Genomic DNA, 10495 nt, shown 5'->3' with positions numbered 1-10495 from the left:
TTTCGGTAGGGTGATGAGGCGCTTGAGGGGATAAATCACTAATGGCTTTGAACTTTCCAGGCTCTGACGAAGGCGATAACGCCGAAACGTTAGCCGTTGTTTAATAAAGGCGATCAATACCAATCTTGGCTACAGCTCAAGGAAATCAATAAAAAACTTCGATTAAAGTCGTTTCTATGAGAATTTCCCGTTTGCCACGCTGATTTCGTTTACTAATGGGCATGGATTCTATAGTTCCAAAGACAGGGGCGGAACGTAAGTAAAAAGCAACAATAAATTAAATAATTAAACAAAGAGCAACGATAAAGAATCGCCAACGCTTTCTACAAATGAAATCAGCTAGCAGTTTTTTCCCACGACGTAGACGAACTACTCAGTTCAAAAAGTCTTCCAATCAATCAATATGCTTTGCATATTAAAAGCAGCATACCACGCATCTGAGGTGGTGCGAATTTCAGGTGGAATATCCAAATATGGGGTCGTAGATTACTGAGACGGGGTGGTTCCGCTCATCTCTCCCTACATCACTGCAAACAGCCGCCTCCAGAATGCTGTTTTGTACGACACCATCCATTGCAACGCTTCACCCTTTGCGCCGCCTCCGCCCTGCGATTCGTCGAAAATCAATTCGGACTGCTCCTGATAGGCAGTAAGGGACGCTGCGCGTGCAAGGGTGGCGCGCTGCAATAGAAGGCATCGTACAAAACAGCACACAGAGGCCGGCTGCTTGCAGTGATTCAGGGAGAGATGAGCGGAACCACCCCAGTATCCATAATCTACGACCCTGAGTACGGATACTCCACCTGAAATCCGTACTACCCCAGATTCGTGGTATGCTGCTTTAATCATAACTTGTTTGCCGTGGCTTCATTGTGATTTGGGGGTTACTAATGTTCAGATCTCCGTTGTTATCCAGAAAAAGAGAAAGAAACGTGGACGTATGAAAGAGGAAAACAACACAAACTAATAGAATCCTTTTAAGCTTCACGAAACGCATGCCGAGCGTGTCGTTACAAGAAATGCGTGCAAGTGGGAATGAATCCGAACGGTACCGTAATTCATCATTCAATCGTGGTTTTTAAGCTGCTAACGTTCTTTTTATCTCAGAAATACGTGGACGAGCGGATAATTCATCGCCTAATGCTCTTCCAGAAGTGGATGATGACATCGCCCCTTGCTCTTCTTCATCTAACGGACAAGTCTATCTAAGACTTAACGTAAAAGAAAAACAATCTTGAGAAACGAAGAAGAGTGAAAAGAGTTTCTTTTTCCAGGTAGAAAATGCAGTTTCTTTGCCGAGTGAATTTTCTGTGCTTGACGAGGCCGAGCAGCTGGTCAACCTCTATATGAATCTCGATAGGTCGGTAGGTTTTTTAGCAGAATGAAGAGAAAATTTCGATCTAGACTGACGTATGACGTGATATTATATTAAGTCTATGGAGAGGATTAAACACTATTTTAAAATGCTCATAATAATTGAATTTGTTGCTTTTTTGTTTTCTGTTTGTTGAAGAAAACTATGTTGTCAATTTCTTTTTGTCGAGATGTGGCAACGGTACTCAAATCCCATAGAGTTAGCCTTCTTGGATTCCGGGACTTTCCTCTCCGGGACCGTCACCCCAGCGTGCTGCGCGTTGACGTAGTAGCAGGGAAGTTCGTTCGATTACTTGTTGACACTGACTTGAACCAACGAACAACCGCAACTGCTGCAGTTCGAACATAATCCGGATGTACAACATTGTTGGAGGTAGTTACTTTGGTAAGACAAGGCGCAGTGGCAAGACATTTTTGCTCAATTTCGCCATCGATGATACCCAGTCTATGTCCTGTCGATGTCATCTCTGTATCGTTTCTCGACTGATCTCGAGTACGCCGACGACGTTGTAGTATTCGTAATAGTAGGAAGCATGACAAGTTCAACTTGTCGTCGATCTTGATATTGGTAGCCTTACACGATCCCATTGGCTACGCTCTACCGTGCCGCTATACACCCATACGTCGATAAATGCTGATCAGAGAGAATAATATAAGACTTCCATGGATTTTGGCTTATGGTTATTGTCGTTACTTACTATTAGTAGTGTCCAGTTTCGCTAACACCATTGATCTACTACTACCTAAGTGGACTTTAATATGGTTCACCGACGTTGTTTTCTAGCATACTGTTTGTTGAGTCCAACATACCTCGAAACTAACAATGTTGGGATCTCTCCACGAAGTAATAAGGTTTGGAGTGCAGATCACGAGTGTAACCGTTACGACATCCCAACCTCCTCCAAGAGTCTTGAAAAACGGCATGGGAAATGACGTTTTTCTGTGGATTCTTCCGGCGAAGCACCTTATGTGCCATCCTCGTACACGAGCCGGTTCCTTCAGGAACATATTCATGGGTTTTACCTGGATAAACTACTAGCACTACTACTATCATTGATTTTTGTCTACTCGCTCACGGAAGTGGTGCGTGGTCAAGGATGGCTCCTTATGAGGTGGGCAGTAGGAAGAATGAAAAGCATAGAAAGCCCTGTATGAGCATGATTACGCTCAAACTCGTTGTCTACACACTTAAAAGCAGCATACCACGAATCTGGGGTGGCACGGATTTCAGGTGGAGTATCCGTACTCAGGGTCGTAGATTATGGATACTGGGGTGGTTCCGCTCATCTCTCCCTGAATCACCGCAAGTAGCCGGCGCCTGAGTGCTGTTTTGTACAATGCCTTCTATTGCAGCGCGCCACCCTTGCACGCGTAGCGTCCCTTACTGCCTATCGGGGCAGTTCGAATTGATTTTCGACGAATAGCAGGGCGGAGGCGGCGCAAGGGGTGGAGCGTTGCAATAGATGGGGTCGTACAAAACAGCATTCTGGAGGCGGCTGTTTGCAGTGATGCAGGGAGAGATGAGCGGAACCACCCCAGCCTCCATAATCTACGACCCCGTATATGGACTTGGCACCACCTCAGATTCATGGGGTGATGCCTTTAAATCAATCTACTCCTGAAGAGATTCCAAAGTCTTCAACCACTGTGGTATGTGGTTTTCAAGTCACATCTTGCTGACTGGCTGATACTTTGGCGAGTTAAAACACGCATGTCTTTGATTTTTCTAGACTCTAGAGAAGAAGAAGACCCTGAGAAGATGGCCGTAACTAAGTTCAATAGCTATTTTCGTCCTGTGATCAGAAATTACTATATATTATTATATTACAAATATATTTATGATAACTCAGTTCGAGGTTGAATAAGAAAAATTAAAAGCGGACTTTAGGGAGAAAACCAATTCTAGTAATTGCTGCGCGAAAAAAAATTTTGGTTGAAAGTATAAATCACAAAAACAGCCAAGTGGTTGTTAACGTCTCAGCTTTCGGAGAATTCTGTTTTCCAGGTTTTGTGAAAGTACGTCTGTGAATTCGCCCGATGTGACTACAACTGAAGAGGATGCCCTAATCACGCTTATGCTTGATTCAACAGTCAGAGAACTCATCGAAAAGACATGTCCTCAATGCCCTAGATTTGCGGTAAGCATTTCATACTTACAAAATTTCCTTCTCGTAAGGATCTTAACTGAATATGATAAATATGCGTGTACTTTTATAATAATTATCCATCAGATTCATAATCATCGTTGGATGATTTTATAACGTGTGAGAGATGAATAGAAATAAGTGTCTATCACATATGAAGGACGGAATCAACCACAAAAATTCTCAACGATCTCACATATGCGAGCAGAAATGAAGTGCAGTCAGTTGTGTTGCAAATAAATTCGATCAAGTCGGGCCTTTACATTCAAAAACAGATCTTCCTGCAGTTGTTTTGGATAATTGGTGATTTCGAATGGACCGAATGTTGCCAGCCTGGGTAGGACTTTTGCTTTCCACAGGTTGTCCGTGTAGCGATAGTGCCTATAATTCTTTCACTTTGTCATTATGCTATGTAGTCAAATATTGTAATTCTTAATAATAGTGGTTTCATTTTGCCTGAAAGAATGTCAATAAACAAAGCAGTTGTTGAATTGACAGGACACAAAACCGTAGAAGTTTACCCCCTCCCTCTACTTCTAATAGTGTCCGTGTTCCTGAGCTGGAGAAGCTTAAACAGAGATGAGATGTGGTTATTGAGTGCCGAATAAGCCTCGTACAATGGAAAGCTATTCTCCTGCCCGTGTGTATGCCCAACGCATCGAAATCTGCGTTCCTCTATCCAAGACGTTTCACAAGCCATTGCGATGGGGTAGATAAATGCTCAGTAATAAATGTGAAGTCAAGATCGTTAACACCCTTTATCACGGCTGATGTTTCGGCGTCGTCGCCATCGTCAGAATATGTAGAACCAGAACTTTTGTTACATATCCTTTCAAACGCGTCATCTAGAACAAGTTATTATCCATTATATCCGGAGCGAAGAACCAAAAGAGCTCTAAATTGTTGTACTCGCTCCAGTAATTGAGTCTGTCGTGATATTAGCGGACCATCGTGTGATAATATCGCTCTAGTAATGGTTTTTGGGATGCGATGTCGTATACCAAAACCTGGAGAGGTCTTGCTAAACGGTCAGCTGTTGGTCTTCTTCACATCTATTACAAACAAGTTGCAGACAATGTGGCAAAATTCAAGGAACGTCGAAGTTACACGTTGAACTATGACCGCCATAGTTGACATACAGTGGAGCGAAAACGCTGGCTTCACCTGCCACCTTGGTGGAATGTCACTGGATGACGCTAATTTCCTAACTTGTTACTGCTGTTCCATCCTTATCCAGTCGCTCCTGCTCAAGTGCACCTTCCCAATCCTGTGCACACCTTCCCCCTTGATTTTTAATTGATTGAAGTGCATGAGATTATTGTGCTAGCCAGTTTTCTCATGGCACTCATTCATATACGATCACATAACAGGGAAGCTTCGAAGATCATGCCTTCTTCATAGCTCGTTTTCTATCTGGACTCATTAGACTCCTGGAAATCGAGAAACCTCCACAACTTACTAGATTAGTTCAATCGGGAAATGCATGTTATAATTTTATTGTTTCTTCGTTCTCGCAGTTCAGGCTTTGCATCTCACTTCTTCTCCTCAAAATAGCATGGCATTACTCGAGAGTTACGCGGTTGTCTGAGCGCTTGATGGATCGGTCCTGTGACCACATGGACGATACAATGATGGATTGGAGTTTGTCACAAAATGGAATCCTTGAGTTTATTCCTTCAGAGTTGGAGTATACTCGAGTGGATCCATACCGATCTTGTTGAAAAATTTCTGATTCCTTGTACTTTCATGAACTGACTCTGCTTGCAAAAATATATTATCCCCATACAAATGCTGGTGGCTTCGGAATGTTAATCACCCACCAAGAGGAGACAACATCGTCGAATATAGATTTAGAAGGTAGCCTTTTGGTGTTACTGCTTGTCCGAGGATACTAAACATGGCTATTTTGTCCTACATGGGATGTCAAAACTTGGAAATATCCACGGAAATTGTTGGAAATCTGTTCAAAATATGTTGTATGCTGAGACTCTTGAGACTTCTCAAGAAATACATCGATCAACCCAGGAAATACTGGCGGTTCAGTTGTAGATTTATTGTCGCAGAAAGACGGCCACACGCTACCAACAAATGACTGTCGGTATCAAGCTAAAAGTTAGAACAGAAGGGCCACTCGCAAATACTACTTGAGTGGCAGTGAGGACGACTGGCTATCATCGCGGAGATAACGACGTCTTTATCATTCCAGAATAACGAATGTAACTTTAAAGGCAGCACACCATGAATCTGAGATGATGCGAATTCCAGGTGGAGTATCCGTATACGGGTCGTAGATTATGGAGATGAGGGTGGTTCCGCTCATCTCTCCCTGCATCACTGCAAACAACCGCCTCCAGAATTATGTTTTGTACGACGCCATCTGTTGCAACGCTCCACCCCTTGCGCCGCCTCCGCCCTGCGATTCGTCGAAAATCAATTCGGACTGCCCCGATAGGCAGTAAGGGACGCTGCGCGTGCAAGGGTGGCGCGCTGCAATAGAAAGCATCGTACAAAGCGGCATTCAGGGGCCGGCTGCTTGCAGTGATTCAGGGAGAGATGAGCGGAACCACCCCTGTCTCCATAATCTACGACCCTGTATACGGATACTCCACCTGAAGTCCGTACCACCCCAGATTCGTGGTATGCTGCCTTTAAATACATGTTATCATAGACGTCATGCACAGAAACGGTAAACTCGCTAACCGAATTATTACTTCATTGCGGGGTGCCTCTAAACCGACGTAACCAGGAAAGTAAACCTTCACATTATGTACCCATTGAAGTAGAACCTGAAACCTTCTTTATCTAATTTGTTATGCCTCGTTCTCATTATACATATAAATTCACCCTTGTAGGATCCAGTATGCACTTGGTATAATACCCTAAAGGTGTCGCTGATGTGTTGCGAAACACAAGTGTTGGCAAATTTTTACTAAGTGTTTTTGTCCCCTTAAATAGTTCTGTTTATTGCAAGTAGCGTGATTCTAAGCGCTGGATAACTCTTTCAAAATTACCTCATAGTTATCAGGAGGCTTTCTTGTTCGCAGTACAAATCGAGGGGTAAACTTTATCATACCAATATTGTTCTTTTCACCCATTTTCTTTCTAAATTGTTAGATATGAAACAAATTTAACAATCTTTCATTGGAAGAAGTTTTTTCTTTGTTAGGAGAGAATGGACGAACTATGCTTTCCAATTATGGCACGTACAATACGTAGTCAACAAGCCTAATTTTCCCCAGAGGAATTATTCTTTCATCCAAATCGCCAAAAATAGAATAACGAGAGTGATGGCGACTACGTTGCAGGCAGTCCTGGAAAATTTCCAACTTTTTCGTGGAAGTAAAACATATTAGATGGTTCCCTTTTTGAAATTCATACATTTCATTTTCCTTTCTCTTAGTTGCTTCTTTAAGTGAATTACCTGTACGGATACATGCTGCCAATCCTCTGGCAGTCGATCTTCTTCCTGACGAAAATACACTACTTCTGCTTCTCCGTTTTCCACGTAGTCATTAACAAGCTGAATTTTAAAAAATTTAAAATTGTAGCGCAATCCTTAAATGTCTGAAGAAATTCTGTGAGCTGAGGTCCAGTTGTTCTTTAATCAATTTCAAAGAAGGCGGCTGCTGGAAAGAGGGTCTCGTTTGTCCCATAGGTCCACAGTGTTTCTGCCCAGGACTGGCGGCAGAAATCGTCTACGCGAAGCATGATGGGTTTATGCTTAATAATCTCTCGCAGACGCCATACTCGGGACCAATCTGCAGCGAAATAAAATACTTGGTGTTTTCATTGAAACATTAGCTGCCATCCAAGTTATGCATAATGTTTCCTGAGACAACCAAAAAGATTGTCCCAGGGAAAATTTCCAGGCATAACCTGGACTATTACTCATTGAAGTTGGCTTCAGGAGAATTTTAAACACGAATAACTATGACGTATTTCTTCTAATGATACCTTTTGTGAGTATTGGTCAATATCTTTAATATAGAAATAAAAATGTTCTACTCCTTGCAGTTTATAGTGCTCGACTAATTCAGCTAACAGCAACCATTTGCTCTGGTTTCCATACAGTGCTGCGAGACATAATGACAGAGTATACTGAGGTTCTAGAAAGATAGAATTTATAAGCACCGTCTTGGAGCAGCTGACAAGCACACGTATATTTGAGATGCAGCGATCTCTAGAAATAAAAAATTGTAAGATACCTACTAGCAGAGATCCTGTCTATGATGCGCGCTGCAACAGTTATCGCCTGTTCTTTTTCTTCGCTGACAGTCATGTATTCGGCCCGAAGATGTCTACAACAATGTACAGCAAACTCCGGAAAAACTATTGATGCAACCGGTTCGGTGAGCTCCTTCATGTGTCGATCGAAATATCGACAGTAAACTTTTTCTCTGAAAAACCTTCTACAAGAGAAAAATTTTTAATGACCAATTCAATACAGGTCGCAGTGACCTACCCGTACCATCCGTCTGCTTCAATGGTCACTACGGAATAATTAGGGTACGCATAAGCAGCCACGACAGACAACCTGTTTCTTTTGAAGAACTGATTGCCGGTATTGATGGCTACATGATGCCGCATCAACTCGTAAAAGGGTACACACGTAGAGATGTTTTCAGGCAGGGAATTTCTGGTGCAGCCGGCTAAATCTATATGACGAACAAATGGTAGGAAAAGGAGGAGTGAGTGAAATATCTACGGGTCGAAATGCAGCTTGATTCCAAATCTTTACCTATACGTGATACGTTGGTCGAATCATTTAAAGGAGTGCCGGTAAACAATCCGAAGAATATACTGCACACAAGAAAAGCGCAAAATAGAGAGCAGTAGAGGTGCTTCTGTGCTTGGTAACTCTGCAAAAAAAGTGATAAGAAGTAGAAAGTTAAGGCTGAAGGTTGCTATGCGATGGAAAGCGCTAACTTGGGAATCGATTTCTTGTAGTAGTTGATGACGATGTTCTGGATTGAGAACCACAGACATATCGAGCAGCCTTAACTTAGACACTTTACGCACAGTAGTGATTTATCGCACCAACTTGTAAACTTAAATTATTGGTTGTATCTCACGGCAGGTCCAGACATTTGCGTTGTGTGCAATAACAAGCTATATAGCCATGAAGAGACAAAGAAGCATGAAGCACGGTGCAGTTGCGAAAGCGGCTGCGCTCGAAGCGACGCCATGCAAATAGCGGCTAGGATTGAAGTGGGAACATTGTGATGTGTAGCGATGAACGGTGCTATCAAGAGTCACCTTTTGATCCAGAGCACCACGTTTTATCGCAACGCTTCCAGCGCAGTCACAACTGCACCTGGCACCAAGTTTCAGGTTGTTTTAAAACGACCACAGCTCCTGATCCTTTAGTCCTTCATCAGACACAAAATACCGCATTATCAGCCTATGATTCGAGAATACGGGCTAAGAATGCAAGAAGCTTATGTTAAATCCGGCCTACATTAGGGTTCAACCATACCAAATCTTGTCATTAGATTTAATGAGATGCTAGTGTATTAGTGATATTTAAATTAGTTTTTCTTATTAGCATATTATCGGAAGTGATTCCGATTATTACTTTTCTGATGAAGAAATCGGCGAGAAAACTTCTAGAAAGAACTAGTAACACAAACTGTTAGAATTCAAACCAGTCCAATGCGCTTTAGCATTGTAGGTGACTGTGTACATCTCCGCAGGTTTTGCTGCAGTCGGAAGGTTTTAACATTTATCTCCGAGGAGATCTCACGGGAAACATTAGAACCTCAATTAAAGATTAGATTATGAGAAAGAGATCTAACTAAAGATACGCGTTTTGTAAAACCAAAGAAGGAGAAGGCGTGGAAACGGTGTTTGCTTCTACGGGGTCCATTAGAACCCTTTCGCACGCTCAGTTTTCTTCAGAATTCTCTTCATTGGCTGTCAACGAGACTTCATTGATTTTCAACCGCTCGTTCGTGGACGAGGCGAGCGCATAAGGGAAGAGCGTCCTCACGTACCTCATAGAAACAAAGGCTGCTTTCCAGGCAGTTTTCAGGACGAATAGGGGGAATTGAGCGTGTTCCCACTCATACTAGTGATCTACACCCCGAACCATACCTTTCCGTGGAACGATCCCAACATCGTCGATTTCGTGGTATGCCTGGGATATTCTCGATCACTCATTTATGTGAGGATAATCAAACAAGGAGTGCTTCCCTGTGAAATAGACGGGTGAGAGATGCGATATGAATTTGCGTGGTAAATGTCAGCCTCATTCGACAATTATCAGATAAACACTGTTGGCTGTCAGTCTAGTGTTTGTCATAACCTAAATGTAATCAACAGAAGATAATCGGCTGATTCAAGAAAGCATTTGATTCATTTTCTGAAGTGACTTACATTTAAAGTAAATATTTCTTAGCAGTTTTAGAGAATATTCCATGGTTCACAACATATTGTGTAAAAGTTCTCATAGCTCTGCTTTGAAAGACAGTTCAACGAAACTGTCTTTCAAAGCAGAGCATTCATGCATGTAGTGCTTTTCCAATTTCTTGCATTGTCCACATCATTAGTTCGATGTTGCGCACTCGGTAAGAGGTTCCGTTGTGGCTGCACGATCGATGGGAGGTTCGAATCCACCCTGGTGCCCATCAAACCTTTCATCCCCTAGGGGTCGATAAATTGCCGCCAGACTTGTCTGGGAGGATAAAAACACTGATTTGACCCATCTTCTGACCCCTGCTAGTGTGAGGCTGTAAGCCCGTTTATAAACATCAAACGAAGTCTGAATTGATTTCGACTCACCGTCTAGTGTGTATTTCCTCTTCAACGCCACTTAGCCTTCTCATAGAAATGCGCCGTGGCTGCTGTCCTTTGGATTATCTATATTTTCCTTTTTGTGTGTTTTTTCTTCGATTCATATGTCTCCACGTCCTGCCTTTGATTCTTTTTCTGTTCTTCACCTCTTTAAATCTGTATCCGCTAAAAATGTGTAAAAAGTA

General features: G+C 42.5%; 2 protein-coding genes across 4 annotated transcripts; one reads left to right on the top strand and one right to left on the bottom strand.

Moving 5' to 3' along the window:
* Window positions 1-995: 995 nt before the first annotated feature.
* Window positions 996-5106, top strand: RB195_000739 (uncharacterized protein; the record flags this gene model as incomplete). Of its 2 annotated transcripts, none has more annotated exons than XM_064197235.1 (5): window positions 996-1029; window positions 1084-1217; window positions 1275-1360; window positions 3380-3512; window positions 5041-5106. In XM_064197235.1, 5 exons carry the CDS (start codon window positions 996-998, stop codon window positions 5104-5106), a joined length of 453 nt encoding a protein of 150 aa, XP_064053116.1. The 2 variants fall into 2 exon arrangements, with proteins under 2 accessions (XP_064053116.1, XP_013296757.2); XM_013441303.2 differs by lacking the exons at window positions 996-1029; window positions 5041-5106 and adding exons at window positions 1036-1048; window positions 3878-3934 and having other exon boundaries at window positions 1108-1217.
* On the bottom strand, window positions 4194-9936 carry RB195_000738 (uncharacterized protein; the record flags this gene model as incomplete). Of its 2 annotated transcripts, none has more annotated exons than XM_064197234.1 (12): window positions 4194-4363; window positions 5339-5409; window positions 6219-6304; window positions 6363-6464; window positions 6530-6620; window positions 6726-6829; window positions 6940-7038; window positions 7473-7624; window positions 7728-7816; window positions 8320-8377; window positions 8445-8514; window positions 9612-9635. In XM_064197234.1, the coding sequence occupies 12 exons, from the start codon at window positions 9633-9635 to the stop codon at window positions 4194-4196; spliced, it is 1116 nt and encodes a 371-aa protein (XP_064053115.1). The 2 variants fall into 2 exon arrangements, with proteins under 2 accessions (XP_064053115.1, XP_064053114.1); XM_064197233.1 differs by lacking the exons at window positions 4194-4363; window positions 5339-5409 and adding exons at window positions 7981-8173; window positions 9894-9936 and having other exon boundaries at window positions 6167-6304; window positions 7728-7915; window positions 8257-8377; window positions 9612-9672.
* Window positions 9937-10495: the final 559 nt, after the last annotated feature.

This window comes from Necator americanus, chromosome IV, assembly GCF_031761385.1.
Source record: "Necator americanus strain Aroian chromosome IV, whole genome shotgun sequence".
Lineage (NCBI taxonomy): Eukaryota > Metazoa > Nematoda > Chromadorea > Rhabditida > Ancylostomatidae > Necator > Necator americanus.
This window is presented reverse-complemented; position numbering and strand designations above follow the sequence as displayed.